This window comes from Ciona intestinalis, chromosome 9 (assembly GCF_000224145.3).
Source record: "Ciona intestinalis chromosome 9, KH, whole genome shotgun sequence".
Taxonomy (NCBI): Eukaryota; Metazoa; Chordata; class Ascidiacea; order Phlebobranchia; family Cionidae; genus Ciona; species Ciona intestinalis.
In genome coordinates, this window is record NC_020174.2 from 3,094,921 (window position 1) to 3,112,538 (window position 17,618).

Below are 17,618 nucleotides of genomic sequence, written 5' to 3' on the forward strand. Positions count from 1 at the left end.
AACCATAGTAAGATAAACTCAGACACGGTGGTAAATAAACGAACTTATACCAATCGTACAAATATCAAGTACCAACACCAATGTAGTCCTAGTACAGTATACAGAAACTTTAGCGGCCATTTTCGATACCTTTGAGTGCCACTAACCACAGAAATAAAAAAGAGTAGAACGCGCAACTTCCCAAAACCGTGATATATTCTTTTTTTCTATTTACGTGACCACCAACTCCGTCCCCATTTCGCTTGGTCTCCATTGTAAAAGATAGGCGCACAGTGATTTTAGGAGGTTTTAGGTGTTTATTTTAAAAACTACACTAACTATTCTACTTTATTAGGCCAGTTTAGTTTTTGGTAGGTTAACGCCTACACTTTAGCGCTTGTTTGGGAAAATTAATTATTTTATAAATTTAATTAAAAACGTTTAAACAAACGGTTTATTGGAAATATATATATGTCTGGAAATATTTATTTTTTCCTATAAACTTAAATTAAGTCAAAAAAACAAAGAAAAACTACATAAAACGCCCTGGCTTCCATTGACTACTATAGTAAACGGGAACGAGTCGTGAAAAAGAGAGAGTGTATCACGCTATCTCCTTTACCGATATTAGAGATGCGCGTTCTATTCTTTTTTATTTCTGTGGCCACTAACATAATTCTATAACTTTACTAACTATACCACAGATACCGATTATGAAATCATTTTAAAACAAAAAAAATAAAATAATGATCATAAACTTTAATGTTATATAAAATTTAACAGCACTAGCTTGGGATCACAGTCATAGAAACACGACTAGGCGTTAGGAGAACAAAACTTTAACGAGTGAGCACGTATTAAACTAATTAGCTTACTATTAATTACCAAAGAAATTAAAACCAACCCTTTTACTTTCTACTAAATTCTCAATTGCTTTTATAACAAGAGACCAAACAGAGTTCATGATATCTTGCTATAATTTATTCCTTTTCTGGTATGCAAGTACACGATACGGGATCGGGCAAAAGTCTATTTGACGGCCGGACAAAGGCTCGTAAGAGCCCGCCTTGAATCTACACTGATCTCGAGGTCACAGTGCCGATAGTGGCATTAGTTAGTTCTCGTTTCTCGTTATTATGTTCGGGAAAGGCGAATTATATACCGGACAGAATCACGTGACAGCAGTGTGACGTCATGCGATAAAATGAAAAGATTTGGGGCTGTCAGCGGCTGACCGGGATATCATTAACCTCGTTCACCGGGGGATTGTTTTCATGAGAATAGTCCCCCTTGAGTTCGTATCGGCAGTGTTGACATTGATTAACGGAGTATTGTGATTGGGTAATGTGACGTCACTTTGAGCGTCGAGTTGCAACACATTTATACATGTATCATAACTCGTGAGGACTTGTGCATGTGTTAACTTTTAATCTTACACTAGTTAACCTTGTCGTCGCTAAAAAAACGTTTGCTTTCGGGGAATTTCGACAAACTATAATCACGCAGTAATATGTTTGATACCGACCCTTGCATAGAGCAAAGTCATATAAACACTATGGCTCTGGTATAGAGCTGCTAAATATCTATAAAATATAAAATCACTTACAAAATGTAAAGTCAATTAATTAGTAATTATTGAATACGGCTCTCTAATTAATAAATATAGAGCAAAGTGAATTTCAGCGCGTTAGGAATTCATTAATAAAACAGTAAACTACGTGGCAAATAAACCACCCACAGTCCTGACATAGCGTGGGAAAACTGATTGACGTGACAGGGCGTGGGAACAGAGTGACATACCCGGAACTACACGACATGTGTCGGTACAGTGATTTTTACTCTTTGTACCGGACTCCCACTCTGTCAGTGTGTATTATTTTTTACTATTTTGTCATTTTGGGCAATTGATTATCATTGTTTTGTCCCAAAACGAAGCCACAAATAAAGAAACCTCTGGTACGTTATATATTAGGCCGGTGGAAAGTGTGGGGGGTTGGGACAGGGCTGGTGGTTCGTGGTTATACGGGTTCCAGTTGTCACTTTTTCTCACTTTTCAGGTTTTTTAAGTTAGGATGACGTAATCAGCTTGCCTTATACACTGGATCATGAAACTTCCAAAGCTGAACTTGGTGTGTTTCGTTTTTATTTTGCAATTAACTTATTGTTTTGGTGAAGATTATTATGAAGTGCTCGGAGTATCCAAGGATGCCTCACTCAAACAGATTCGTAAGGCTTTCAAAAAACTTGCACTTACCATGCATCCAGACAAAAACGTCGTAAGTAGTTTTTATGTGGTGTTACCAACTGTAAAAAGTAAATGGTCATATATATTTGGGTGCTAGTGAAGAGTCTCCCCCCCTTTATTTGCTAACCACTAACCCCTATAACCACTAACTACTAACCTCTATAACCACTAACCCCCTAACCATTAACACCTAACCCCCCAACCTAGGGGTTAGTGCTTAGTGGTTAGCAATTAAGGTGGGGGGGGGAAGACTCTTCACTAGTACCTAGATTTGATGGTAACAGTTTTGGTCTTAAAATATTCCTGAAGTCTCCATAATACCCATTTTATCATTTTTTTAAATAAACGAAGGTGTTCTTGTCAAAAATTAATTTTAAAAATGCGCGAAAACGGCACTGTATTTTCATATCAGATGAGTTAAACAAAAGTAGAAAACCAATTACTACGTTTCATTTTTACGTTATAAATTACAAAATTTGTTAAAATTAAAATGGTCGGGGTTTAGGGTTTAAAAAATGCGAAAATTAACATTATAACGGGCCATATCGTACGTAACATACCGTCCTTCTAAGGTAATAAATCATTAAACGAACAGGGCAGTATGAACTAATCCCTATAAAGTTTAAAATTACGTATTTATAAATAACTTTTCAGAATGACCCAGAAGCCCATAATAAATTTATAAAAATCAATGGAATTTACGAAGTGTTGAAAGATGAAGACCTTCGTAAGAAATACGATCAATTTGGTGAAGAGGGATTGAAGGAGAATGGTCGTGGAGGAGGAAGATATGAAAGTTATAATTATTATAGAGACGAATTCGGTAAGTTATTATTTTTTTGGTTTAAAGCCTTTTAAATTGTGATACATAAAGCTATTGAGATTGAATACAATTTTATTCATTATTTATTTATATATATAGTGGGGTGGGGGAAGATGGGACACCTTTAGCACAAAATATTCAAATATCCTGATCGTGTTTTAAACAATTAACAACGGTCTATGAAAGTCGCGAGGACAAGGTTTTATAATTCTTTAAATGTTCTTTGTTTACTACCAAAGGAAATGGAATGAAAAGGTGTCCCATCTTCCCCCATCCTACTATATATATTTTATATATATATATAATATATATATTATAAAAAAAAAATTAAATCCAAAAAAACTAATTAATATTTAAAAATGTATATAATTAATATTTTGCAAAAGATAATATTCCATAATAACAGTTCAATTTGATCATTGAATTCAAATTTATATAAACTTTACGTTTTAGGTATTTATGATGATGACCCAGATGTTGTTACTCTCGATGGAAGTGATTTTGGTAATTTTTTAGTCTTCTATTCAATGTGGGTGAGGTCCTTGTCGAGGACCAGGGATTTTAGGCCAGATTTTGCCCATTTCCCCATTTTACTTCTTATCTTGCTTATAGTTTGTGAACACCTGTTTCATAATGCATATTTTAAATTTCTTATCCCCAAAGGGTTAAACCAACAAAAACGCTCCCTTTAATTAGAGTATGTCCGCTTTGTCTACCATGTTCGCTATGTCCACTTATTGTGGAAAAATAATACCAACAAAAAAATTGTGTATATATATATATATATATATAATGGAATATATATATATATACATATTTTAGAAACTGAAAGTTTATCGAGTTTAAAGATCTTTACCTATAAACAAATTTTTCGTTGGTTTGCCATTTTTACAGTGCATATTACCTTCTATGCAATGCAGATGCTGCGGTGAAATCAGGGGAAACGTGGTTTGTTAATTTTTATTCTCCAAGATGTTCGCACTGCCATGATCTTGCACCAACTGTAAGTGCTTTGATTTTTAAAAAATGTGTATTAATTATTTTTAAATCAATATCTCATAAATTAGATGTTAAATGTTTATTTGACCCTTTAGTGGAAAATTTGTAAAACTGCCTAAGACTTTCCTAAATTAAAAGACAACTCAATTTATTACCAAACAAATAGCTAAGAGTTGACAAATTGTGTTGTTAAAATCGAAAATTTCACAGCTTTAGTAGCTTTTTTTTCCATACGAATACATGGTTCTCATGTTTTTCCTACACTGATTATTACATCAGCAGCAAACTAAAATATATTGAAATTTAAAGTGCCGAAATTTTGCTGAAGAACTTAGTGAAGACTTCTCATGTTTTTTTACAACTGATTACTACATTATCAGCAACATAAAATATATATTGAAATTTTAAGTGGCGAAAATTTGCTGAAGAACTTAGTGGGGCCATCAATATTGGGGCGGTTAACTGCCATGATAATCGATGGACTTGTAACCAGAAAGGAGTTCATAGCTTCCCATCATTACTGCTATTACTTAAAAATAACAGGGTAAGAAGGTTTACAATTCGTGCATGCCATTGCTTTGTATTGTTCACTTGTTTGGCCAGTCTTTAGAAAGAGTGAGGTTTAGCTACAGGCAGGACAGGATTTTACCGCGACATATTTTATTTTTGTTAATTAAATTTGCACGTTTTTGTTTTATGCACGTTCTAGTGGAGAGAATTCGCGAAAGAAATGACCGGGGTCGTTAACATTGCTGCCCTAGAATGCTCAGGTTATTATTTTGTGTAGCTGCTATTTCACAAAGTCGTTTATTCCCTGTGTACGCTCAGGCATGAACCTTATATTCTGTTTGAAACAAAAGATACGATCGTTCCCAAATTTAAGATTCTTCAGACCCCAAACTGAGGTAGACCTCGTGGTTTATGTTGAACATAAATCAAAGCTTGGCTAAGTTAGCTTAACAACAAATGATGTTGAGAACAGGAAATTGCTTAGTTGTAGATTTTACATTTATTTTTAAATAGCATGCTTTATTTTCGAGAGTTGAACTGTTTGTATCAACTAGTAGTTCATTTATCTGCTTAGTTGTCATTTTTTCAATTATAAATATACTTTTATTTGTTTTTCTTTTAATATGTATTTTACTACGCCAGTAATTCTTCTTTCTCAATTCTTTTGGTCCAAATAACTTTTTTTTAATTTTTCTTTTTTTGTTAAATGTTACTCTCTAGCAACACATGTGGTAAAACTTTTTGAAAACAATTTATTACCTATATATATTTTTTTTCATGGATGTTTTGTTTAAAATACATCTCAGTTTTAAAATTAAATAAAAGTATTGAATAGTATTAGGCCATTAGCTTCATTATAGGCTATTCCCTTTTAGGTACAATATTATTCTTAGTCGTTTAGCTTTGCTTCTTACTGTTATAAACTTGTAGTTCTATATTCCTTGTCATTATTAGTTTATTTAATAAAGTGGGCAACCAAATGTTATTTAATAAAGTGGGCAACCAAAACTGGTCTGCTAGGTGTAGCGACCACGCTTATTTTCTTCCAACTAAATGTAAATATTTTTTTAACTGTAAGCATGTTATAACAACTGTTGTTTTGTCGCTATATCCTGTCTTTTCGTTTAAGTTGTTTTAAATTTTCGCTACCGTAATCGGAATGAAAAATAAAGTTATTATTATTAATATATTACAATAAAAATATTTTATCACCAGCCAATCAAGTACATGGGGGATCGCAGCAAAAAAGATCTGATGAAGTTCGTGTTGGAGCATGTCAATATTGATGTAAGTTTCTAAATAAACTTTTTTGTCATTCTTTTTCTGCTTTTTTTGTGTTTAATGTCTGTTAACAAGAAAAAAAAAAATTTTTTCTGGGTTTTTGTGTTGAATGTCTGTTCACAAGATAACAGATTTTTTTCTTTCTGCTTTTTTTGTGTTGAATGTCTGTTAAAAACAGATCAGATTTTTCTTTTTCTGTTTTTTTTTTGTGTTTAATGTCTGCTGACATTGACAACAGGACAGATTTTTCTGTTTTTTTTTGTGTTTATAGTCTGTTGACATTGACAACAGGACAGATTTTTCTGTTTTTTTTTAGTGTTTAGGGTTTGTTCACAGAAAAAAACATAATTTTCTTTTCCTGATTTTTTGTGTTGAATGTCTGTTTACAACAACAGATTTTTCTTTTTCTGTGTTTTTGTTTAATGTCTGTTACAAGAGAACAGATTTTTCTTTTTCTGCTTTTTTCTGTGTTTAATGTCTGTTAACAACAGATTTTTCTTTTTCTACATTTTTTTGTTTAATGTCTGTTCACAAAAGAACAGATTTTTCTTTTTCTGCCTTTTTTGTGTTTAGGGTCTGATAACAAGAGAACAGAATTTACGTTTTTGTGTGTTTAGTATCTGTTTACAAATAAATTACTCTCTGCTTTTTTGTGTTAAATGTCTAATTTTATGACCACTGAGTTTTCATTCTTGAGTTTTCAATCACTATTTCCTAAAAAAAAGCCATTTACAATTTCTGTTCAGGTGGTTGACCTTTGGGACGGAAACATCGCTGAAGAAATTTCTTCTCACCCCAAACTACCATGGGTGGTATCGTTCTGTGGCGGGGACGCGGAAGCTCATGAGGACGAAGATGGAGAAATCATTGGAGATTGTCCTTCCAGGAACACGAGGATGAAAATGGCCGGCTTATTGGTTTATATTCTTAATATTTATATCCTTAACATTAGGATTTTCTCTTAATATTTTGGTGCTGAATTGAAATACCTGTAGCACAATTATTTAAGTTTTCTATGAATTTTTACCTGCATAAATTTGTGGCCATTTTCACAGAAAATGAGCATTAAAAGCAGCATATATTTTTATAACATAGATGTACAGGTTTTTGAAATTTTGTATTACAGTGATCAACCATCAATATACAAAGTTTGCACTAAAAATAGAAATCGGAAGCGGTTATTTAAACATAAATGACTCGTTTGTCTGCTAGGTGTAGCGACCACGCTTATTTTCTTCCAATTAAATGTAAATCTATTTTTAAGCAGGTTATAAAAACTGTTGTTTTGTCGCTATATCCTGTCTTTTTGTTTAAAACATTTCTAAATCTTCGCTACTGTAATCAAAGAGACAAATGCAGTTATTATTACTTTTTTATATTACTCAATGTACTAACTCAATGTTTTATTTTTTACAGAAAGATATTGCAAATGTTGGCTCTATCGATTGTGGGACTTCTCCAGAGTTATGCAAGCGAGCAAATGCGTCAAAAAAAGCAGGAGTTTATTATTTTCCCCTCGACACTTTTCCTGAACCAAAGAAAAATGACAGAATTCACTCATTTAGCTCTTTGGATGCTCGCGAAATATACAGTGAATTTATGCTGCAATTGATGCCAAGCCTTACTAAAGTTACTGTTACTAAACTTGAGGTGAGAGTTTTGTTTTTGTAACATCTTGAATGAATGTGAATTACTTTATCCCCATATGGCCGGAAAACGACAGTCGTAAAACACAGGTGTTCTGTTTCATACACTTCGTGCCAGCTTCGGGTTACCAAGTATGTTACTTTGTGGCTGATTATTTTTGGGGGAGTATTTTATGTGTGGCTGATAATTTGGACAACCCATTAGTGATCACTGGATTGGAGCAATTGCTGTTAAGTGTCTTCCTAAAGGACACATACGCCCACAATGGTAGTTTGTAGCAGCGAAGAGCCTTAAAACTTTCTTCTCATTTTTTATTTTTTTGTAAATTTCATTTTTTTAATTTTTTTTGTAAATTTCATTAAATATATATAAAACTTTAAATATCTATTTTATATATAACTCATAATATAATATATACATATATATAACTTAAAATTAAAACGGTTAAAAAGTTTTAAACTAATTTCTTGATCAAAATTATAGAAATTGGTTTCTCGACAAGCTACCCTTGCTTTCTTCCAATTTGATACGACCAATGACGTCGATGTAAAAGAAACAAACTTAAAGAAACTTCCTCAGTTATTAAAAGATCACGTCAGTTTGTACAACTCTTGTTTTAAATTCAATTTCCTGGGTTTTGGGGTAATAGGCCAATTCTGGCCTAAATCCCAGGTTTTTACCAAGGACCTCACACCTCACCCACATAGAATAATATAGTAGGGTGGGGAAAGATGGCACACTTTTTTATTATGAAACATATAGAAGGCGTTCAGATATCACTCTACGAATCCATTAGTTAAACAATTAAGAATGGTTTATAGGAGTCAAAAGCATACAGTTTTGTATTTCTTTGAAAGTTCTCTGTTTACTGCCAAATGGAAAGAGAAAATAGAATGAAAAGGTGTCCCATCTTCCCCCACCCTACTTTATAAATTTGAATCAAGCTGCTCCTTTTTGATCAAAATCTTGTTTTTTTAATTTACAGAACATAGACGTGGTAAAAGTATATTGCAACAACACACGGTGGTGTTTTGATAACTTCCATATATCGCAAGATGCGGTATTGGTTTTCAAAGGCACAGGAATTGAGGAATATGAAATACACCATGGTGAGGACTTGTATTTCAAGTTGTTTATAAAATATCAAGATAAAAACTAGCTCTTGTTACAATGTATATTCATTACAATACATAATATCCAGCATTGTGGCCCAGAGGTAATGGGTTCAAGGCTCTTTGATGCTATCATTATGGGCGTACGTGTCCTTGGGCAAGACACTTCTTTCAACCCGGTGGTCACTAATAGGTTGACCAAATTATCAACCATGCATAAAGAAAAAATGACAAAAATTCACCACAAGATAATCATACCAAAGTAACATATATGATAACACCTAAGCTGGCACGAAGTGTATAAAAGAGAACACCTGTGTTATAACGACTGTCGTTTTCCAGCCACGTGAGGATGAAGCAAGTTACATTTATTCATTTATATTTGCACATCTTCTTTATCAATCTTTTTATGATGGTATTTGCTCATTTATGCTTTATTCTTATGTCCCATTCAAAACCGTACTGTACCGTATTTATTCTCTAAACGCATTTCTCTAAAACGAAAAAAAATTGTCACTCTCTAAACCAAGCATACAATAATTTTGTTTTCCGAACACATTTCTCTAAAACCCGCCCAACAAACTTTTTTTGTTGTTTTTTACAAATGCATACATCATTCTCTGAACACATTTCTCTAAAAACAAAAACTTTTTTTTTTGTTATTTTGTAAAACAATCCATACATCTAATTTCATATTTTAAACACATTTATCTAAAAATAAAAAAAAAAATTTTTTGTCATTATCTAAAACAATGCATACAATCATTCTCTAAACACATTTCTCTAAAAACAAAAACTTTTTTTTTTGTCATTTTCTAAAACAATCCATACATTTAATTCATTCTCTAAACACATTTCTCTAAAAACAAAAAAAAAGACATTTTTTGTCACTCTCTAAACCAATGCATACTTTTAATTTCATTCTCTAAACACATTCCTCTAAAACTCCCAAAAAACATATTTTTGCCAGTTTTTACAAATGCATACATTTAATTCATTCTCTAAACACATTTCTCTAAAAACAAACAAACAACATTTTTCATCATTATCTAAACAATGCATACGTTTAAGGTAAATTAACGACAGCTGAGCTGAGTCTGTTTGCGCATGAGAGCGTCCATGCACGGGTAGCGACACTCAACGCACAACATTTTCATGAAAATTCTCTAAAAGAATCAAATCAGCCATGGTTTGTGGACTTTTTTGCGCCGGTAAGTTTTTGTTATACACCTATTATGTAAATAGTATTTTGGCTTTTTCGGCAAGATTTTTGCTGACTGACGTCTTATATCCTAATCAGGTTGTCTTCATCAGGGTAAAATGACTAAAATGACAATTATTTAAAGTTATTTATGAAAATCTATGTGTTCCTAGCCGGCAGTGTTGTTAATAAAATAAAAGAAAATGCCTTCACNATAAAATCTTGTCTGGAAGAGCCAAAATGCCTAACAGCAACAGTATGTATTATATATTATTTAAGTTAATTAATGTTTTGTAATATACTACAGAATAATGGTTGACTAATTTGAGATTCTTGGTAGTGGTGCAGCCAGGGGGGTTGAGGGATCGTGACCCCCCCCCCCTTTTAAACCCCCCAAAAAATATATATTTTTTTTAATTTAAAAAAAAAATATTTTTAAACATTATTTGATTAAACCTCCCCCTTTTTTTTTCTTCTGACTGCACCACTGACTCTTGGTATAAACAACATATGCTATATGCAGTATGCAGTATGCAGTGGCCCATTCAGGAGGCGTTCAGGGGTGGCAGCCTCTCTCTCCTTTAAAAATGTTTTGTAAATTGACCCCCATCCTGATTTTTAGACTGACCCCCTTTTTCTGGCTGGGCCACTGACTATATAGTATGGTGGGGGAAGATGGGACATGAGTCGAGAAAATTGAGTTAAATGTGTCCCATCTTCCCCCACACTACTGTATATCTAATTATAAAAAAAAATAATTATTTTTTTTTGTTACCTAGTGGTGTCCCCCTTGTCGTGCCCTGCTTCCTGAGTTAAGAAAAGCTTCGACCTCATTGTTGAATATTAAGTTTGGGACAGTGGACTGTACGTCGTTTTCGAGCATTTGTGAAAAGGTAGACTAATCCCCTCACACTGAAGTTTCTAAATTTTCTGGTCTAACAATATAGCTAATATTTTGATACATATTATACAGGTATAATGATATATAGTAGGGTAGGGGGAGATGGGACACTTTTAGGGCATAACATCCAGATATTCTGATTGTGTTTTAAACAATTAATCACGGTCTATGGTAGTCAGTTTTAAATTTCAAATTTTGAGTGTTTTTCTTAACTACCAAATTGGCAGAGAAATTAAATGAAAAAGAAGTCCCAACTTCCCTCATACTACTTTACATTTAATATCATTGTAGTTACTTTTGAGTCATTATTGAATAATTTTGCTTATTTTATTAAATGGGTAAAATGATATATATATATATAAAAATCATGTCATTTACATCTTGTTTTATCTGTATCACTGACAATTTAGACAACAACGGGTTGGGAAAATATCTTTAGGTTTCTTGTCCACCAACACAGATTATATTCTATGTGGGTCCGGTGAGGTTCTGCCATGCGGCACGCCTGGGGTTGTCCTAAAACTGTTGACATGATTTTGCCTGCCATTAATTTTTAAACTTTTTATATCCATTATAAGCGCAAGTTACACTATATATATATATATATACTTAATTTCATCTTGTTTTAGATACTTATGAAGTATTATATATTCAATTTATCTTTTTTAGTTCAAGATTCATTCCTACCCAACCACCATGTTATTCAACCAATCAGTTGTAACTGAATATAATGGACAGCATAATTCACATGGAATACTGGAGTTTGTACAGGTACTGTAACTTAAATTATCCATATTTTTAAACCAAAATTAACTGATAAAATACCACATTAAGAAAGGTTCAAATTCTTATTGAGATGGGTTTTAAGCTAAATTATTAAAAGATATTTAGTTTTTAAATGTGCGTTGGTGCCTCTTCTCTTTTTAGTCTTTTGTAAAGTTACGGAATCTTTATTGACACGTAACTGAAATATGCAGTTATACATAAATACTTAAAATAGAAATTATGGCGCAAAAACACAGAAACATAGCTTTAATTTTAGAACTATATTTGCCAACTGCGTCTGGCCCATTACATTTTACAATGACTAAGTAAAACGACTCAGACCGCAGGAAGAGAAACAAGGCAGGTTCACATATACAACTATTCAACGAAAACATAAAAACCAAACAGAGAAATAAACACAAAATGGCAACACTGGCGCCAAAACGCGCTGCTTAATAATTGCTAGATTACGCAACCTGGTGCTCGCCAGTTACACTAGGTTTGCATAATAAAAACAGAAAGATAGCATACTTCTAAGGAAAATGCACCTATTAGTATAGAAGTATATAAACTTCAAAACAATCCTTATATAATGTGTTGTAGAGTATAGCCCTACTCAATGTAAAGCAATTGTTTGATGAAACAAATATTTTTTTATGTGCAGAATTTTATAAAAACATAAAAAAAACAGTTTTTTTTGGTGCAAAATTTAATAAAACCCTTTTTTGCAGGATTTGATAAGCCCACCTTATGAACATTTAAATCCTGAATCATTCAAGGATAAAGTGCTTCGTCGTGGTGTTGGCGTAACATGGATAGTAGATTTCTATGCTAAGTGGTGTGGACCATGTAAGGCGATGCTTCCAGCGTGGAGACAAATGGCAAAGGTTTGATTCTGTTTATTTTTTTTTCATACATTTTGTTACCAATACCAAAATCTCTTCGTGTACATTTTGTTTTTATCTGTATCACTGACAATTCAGACAACAACGGGTTGGGAAAAATATCTTTAGGTTTCTTGTCCACCAACACAGATTATATTCTATGTGGGTGAGGTTCTTCCATGCGGCACGCCTGGGGTTGTCCTAAAACTGTTGACAATGATTTTGCCTGCAATTAATTTGACCTGTCCTATAAAAATAAAATACCCCTAAATTTAGTTGTTAATGGTTTCAACATTAATTGCTTTTGAAATGTCAGTTTTGTAACGCTTTCATTTTTAATCTTTTTTTATTTAGGGCGTAACCTCTTCACTAAGTTTAATATGTTTGTCAGTCACAGTTTTTAAACTTTTTATATATTTATTATAAGCGCAACACACTCAACTATATATGTTATATACTGTTGCTGTAAAACATATTTAGGGATGCACATTACAGAATAATAGGTATTCTAGGATATCCTAGAATACTTTATTTTGAATCTAGAATTCCGAATCTAGAATTTCGAATCTTTTTATATTTATAGGAAAAAAAAATTTTACCCACAAAAGTCAGTTTATTGACCCTTTCTTAACAGCCTTGTTGGATCTTGACTTGTAAAATGATCAAAATTTGTACTATTGGGTAGTTTTTGCCCATGAAACGTATAGCAGGCTATTAAAAGACGTTACGAAACGTTTACTCTCGAAAGTCCCACAAACACAAAAATATTTTTTTTTCAAAATTAATAACTTTCAAAAATTGTTAATACAGTATATGAGATAACGTGTAATGATGTCATTAAACAGAATACCGAATCCTGTAATTGGATTCGAATACAAAAGGATTCGAATCTCATGGATTCGAAATTCTGTAATGTGCATCTCTAGACATATTATACTTGAATTTTGGCTCCTCTGGCAAGAATTTTTATAAATGACGTTTTGATGTCATATTCAGGTCGCCTTCATCAGTGTGAAATGACACTTAATGATATATAGTAGGATGGGGAAAGACGGGACACCTTTAGCACATAATATCCAAATATCCGGATCAGGTTTTAAACAATTAACAACGGTCTATGGGAGTCGTGAGGATACAGTTTTATAATTATTTAAATGTTTTTTTGTTAACTACCAATTGGGATAAAATAGAATAAAAAAGTGTCCCATCTTTACCCACCTTGTTTTATTTTTATAAATCTATAAAATTAAAATATTTATATAAATCTATTTGTTCTTAGTTGCTGGAAGGCGTTGTAAAAGTAGGGGCTGTGGATTGCGCAATACCAACCAACAACCAACTTTGTAAAACACAAGGAGTGAATGCTTATCCGGAAATCCGGCTTTTTCCTTCCAAGAAGAAACCACGTTCCAATCCTTTGTATAAAGTCTACACCGACTGGAATCGGCAAGCACTTGCAATGGCAGGATGGGCTATCGAGTAAGGAATAGTTTTTATTTTTTTTTACCTTTTTCTTTATCCTCGCATGGCCGGAAAAGGACAGTCGTTAAACACTGGTGTTCTGTTTCATACACCTCGTGCTAGCTTACGAGTTACCGCGAATATGTAACTTGTTTATCCTCGCATGGGGGTCAACGACAGTCATTGTCACGCGGGTGTTCTGTTTTGTACACCTCGTGCCTGCTTACAAGTTACCATGTATGCTACTTAATGTATCTGTTAAGAAATCCTTATTATTTATTGATTGTAGATCAACAAATCACGATGTAAAAGATATGACAATGGAAGATTTCGATCGGGGTCAACTTATCGACAAACAAGCGTGGTTGCTTGATTTTTACGCCCCGTGGTGTGGCCCGTGTATGGCATTCTCACCTAAGTTTATTCTGACCTCATTCGTAAGTTTAGAATTTAACTTATCATAATTTTTTACTTTTTAATTTATCATACATGATTTTTTACTTATTTTTTCGAAAGAGAGAAATAAAAAGACATTAAAACGCGCTATTGATAAAAGGTATGTGAAAGATGGCCAGTTAAAAAGCGTGGTTGTTGAACCCTATTCTATTCTGTATGGGTTCTTGAGGACCTGGATTTAGAGTTTAGACCAGATTTGGCCCATTACCCCAACACCCTTGGGGGTTCCAAAGTAATGAGATCGCGATTTTCTCTATCCTATTCTATTTTGTATGGATGAGGTCCGTGAGAACCTGGGATTTAGGCCAGACTTGGCCCATTACCCCAACACCCTTGTACGTCCGGAAGTGACGTGCTCGCGGTAGTGAAGTTCTTTGTACATGTTCCGACTCTAGTGTTCCGACCAAGTCCCGTTTTCTGTCCCGATTCTTGACCTGTAGGACTCCATCTGCGGACTATTTCTGCTCTTCTTCCGACTCCAGCATTCCGACCAAGTCAAGAATTATGGGCTGTTTTTGTCTCGATTCTTGGCCTTAAAGGGTCTATCTGCGGACTCGATCTCATGCGATTTGTGAACATCAACATTTATCCTTACCTGTTTTTTTTCTCTGTATTACTGTCATCTTGGACAACTCATTAATCTGCTTATTATTCTATTCTATGAGAGTAAGGTCCCGCAGCCTCAAAACCTATGGGTACTAGGATTTAGACCAGGGTTGGCCAATTTCCAAACTGTCTGATGTGACGTCGTTTGACTTGGTCGGAACGGAGAACGAGTTCGCAGAAATAGTCCGCAGATGGAGTCCTACGGGTCGAGAATCGGGACAGAAAACGGGACTTGGTCGTAACACTAGAGTCGGAACATGTACAAAGAACTTCACTACCGCGAGCACGTCACTTCCGGACGTACAAGGGTGTTGGGTTAATGGGCCAAGTCTGGCCTAAATCCCAGGTCCTCACGGACCTCACCCATCAGAATAGAATAGAATAGATGTGACGTCGCATTTCTGGCTGTTAAAGGGCATACCAACGAAAAATGAAAATTTGTATATGGATAGAAATGCTCAAATGTGACCTAAAGTTACCATCAAAGTTTCCCAAAACAATACAGCTTTAAAAAAAACACTGGAGTAAAAAAGATTCGGCTGTTTCAACAATGCATGGAATTTCCCATAAAAAAAACGGCTCTTAACTTTGACCGTTTCTAATTTCTAAACTACTGAAGAAAAAAAAAAAATTTTTTTCTATCAATACACAAACTTTGATTTTTGTTGGTATGCCCCTTCAAAGGTAGCTGTACACAGTATCCGGAATTCGTCCGTTTTGTCTGTTTTGTCCAGATTTCGCTGCCGCATGCGGAACTTGGACACGGGTTTGCATACGACTTCGCAAAGAAATTCGCATGCCGAATACTGTGTACAGCCACCTTAAGCCTAATTTTTTTAATTATATATTAAATAACACATCAAAGGAAGTACCTGTATCATATGTGTTTAATATCATCGCTTAAAATCATCAGATCATAAAGAAATATGTTTCTTGCAGAGGTTCGTAGGAAGGGTTAAGTTTGGCAAAGTCAACTGCCAACAATTCCCTTCGATTTGTAGCCAAGCAGGGGTTAACGCTTATCCATCTGTGAAATTTTATCATCCGGTAAAATCAGATGAGAAGAGAAGTTCGGTCAAATCCATAACATCTCAGGTAAAATTATCATCACTTTTTTATTCTCACAAGGTGGGGCAACTTCGATTTATAAATGAAAGATTGAATTTTTTTCGTCTTTTTTGCTATACTGAATTTAAATCAATAGTTGCCAGGTCCGCATGAAAAACCTAGAAATCTGTAAAAATTACACAATTTTTTTTTTTTTTTCGATTACGAAAAAGGAATCGGAAAAGTTTATAAAAGTGTAAAGATGTGTAGTAACGATAAAATATTGTGAATGAAACAAAAAATAATAATGTTTTGGATAAAAAGAGTGGCTGTTCCATGCTAACATGGGTTGGAATAAATGTAACTTACTTTATCCTCACATGGCCGGAAAACAACAGTCGTTATAATTATAACACAAGTGTTCTGTTTCATACTTAGCATGCCTGCTTACGAGCTGCCATGTGTGTTAATTTGTGGGTGATATATTTTTATGAATGGCTGATAATTTGGACAATCCATTAGTGACCACTGGGTTGGAGCAATTGCTGTCAAGTGTCTTGCCCAAGGACACATACACCCACAATGGTAGCAGCGACGAGGTTTAAACCTCTTACCTCTGTGTTGGAGGCAGATGGCCAACCACTTTGTCACGACGCCGGTATATTTTTATTTACAACCATTCTATTTACAGGATCCTGATGAAATAACTCAATTGGTGGAACAATTTATTCAACCATATAAACATCTGATAAAAAAGAAATCATCACAGAAGAAAAAAGTAAAAAGTTTTTCCATTAACTAGTAATATGAGCCATATAGCGTTACCCGAAAAAAAAAAACGACAGTCATTATTATAACACAACTGTTCTGTTTCATACACCTCGTACCAGCTTATGAGTCACCAAGTATGTTACTTTGTGAGTGAATATTTTTTTGGTAGGTGGTATTTTCTTCTTTTTTTTGTGTAATTGATAATTTGGACAACCCATTAGTGACCATTGGGTTGGAGCAATTGCCGTTAAGTGTCTTGCCTAAGGACACATACACCCACAATGGCAGCAGCGACAGCTTTGAACCCATTACATCTGTTTTGTAGGCGGGCATGCTAACCAACTGTGCTACGGCACCGGATAATTACCAAACCATATAATCAACCTTTCTTTTGTTTTCAGGATGAATTATAAAAGCAGATGAAAGTGAAGTAGATTTAACTTAGGAAATATTTTGCACAAAGTTGTGAAGCAAAGTTTACCTTGAATTGGCAAGTTGTTGCGGAAGTATTGTCGCTCGTGCTTAGATTTATATTGGAAGCTGTGCATTAAGTTCGTACATTCGTTATTACACACAACTTATTTACACCTTGCGACCATATTTGTTGCAGATATAATATAATACACGAAACATTTGGTTATCGCTGTCTTATTATTTCACATATGGTGCACCTAAAAACTTTTGTTGGTAAAACCATACATGTCCTAATCTAAGGTTAACAGTTCTTGTTATCTGTGCTGTTAGTTTCTGCATACTCACATGAATGAATGTAACTTACTTTATCCTCGCGTAGCGGGAAAACGACAGGCGTTAATTACGGGTGTTCATACCATGCCAACTTACGAGTTACCAAGTATGTTACTTTTTGGGTGATTTTTGGGGGAATTTTTCTTTTGTTTTATGTACGGCTAATAATTTGGACAACCCAAA

General features: G+C 34.0%; 1 protein-coding gene across 2 annotated transcripts; it reads left to right on the top strand.

Annotated features, from left to right (window-relative positions):
* The first annotated feature begins 2,030 nt into the window (after positions 1 to 2,030).
* LOC100179175 (dnaJ homolog subfamily C member 10) lies at positions 2,031 to 17,328 on the top strand. Of its 2 annotated transcripts, XM_026836124.1 has the most exons (20): positions 2,031 to 2,255; positions 2,879 to 3,047; positions 3,501 to 3,551; positions 3,968 to 4,050; positions 4,756 to 4,816; positions 4,875 to 4,951; positions 5,772 to 5,843; positions 6,584 to 6,754; positions 7,254 to 7,487; positions 7,968 to 8,078; positions 8,470 to 8,593; positions 9,668 to 9,807; positions 10,577 to 10,690; positions 11,368 to 11,469; positions 12,195 to 12,350; positions 13,627 to 13,826; positions 14,098 to 14,245; positions 15,810 to 15,965; positions 16,609 to 16,695; positions 17,090 to 17,328. In XM_026836124.1, the coding sequence occupies exons 1-20, from the start codon at positions 2,085 to 2,087 to the stop codon at positions 17,099 to 17,101; spliced, it is 2,439 nt and encodes an 812-aa protein (XP_026691925.1). In that variant the 5' UTR covers positions 2,031 to 2,084; the 3' UTR covers positions 17,102 to 17,328. The 2 variants fall into 2 exon arrangements, with proteins under 2 accessions (XP_026691925.1, XP_002122728.1); XM_002122692.5 differs by lacking the exons at positions 4,756 to 4,816; positions 4,875 to 4,951 and adding an exon at positions 4,456 to 4,590.
* Positions 17,329 to 17,618: the final 290 nt, after the last annotated feature.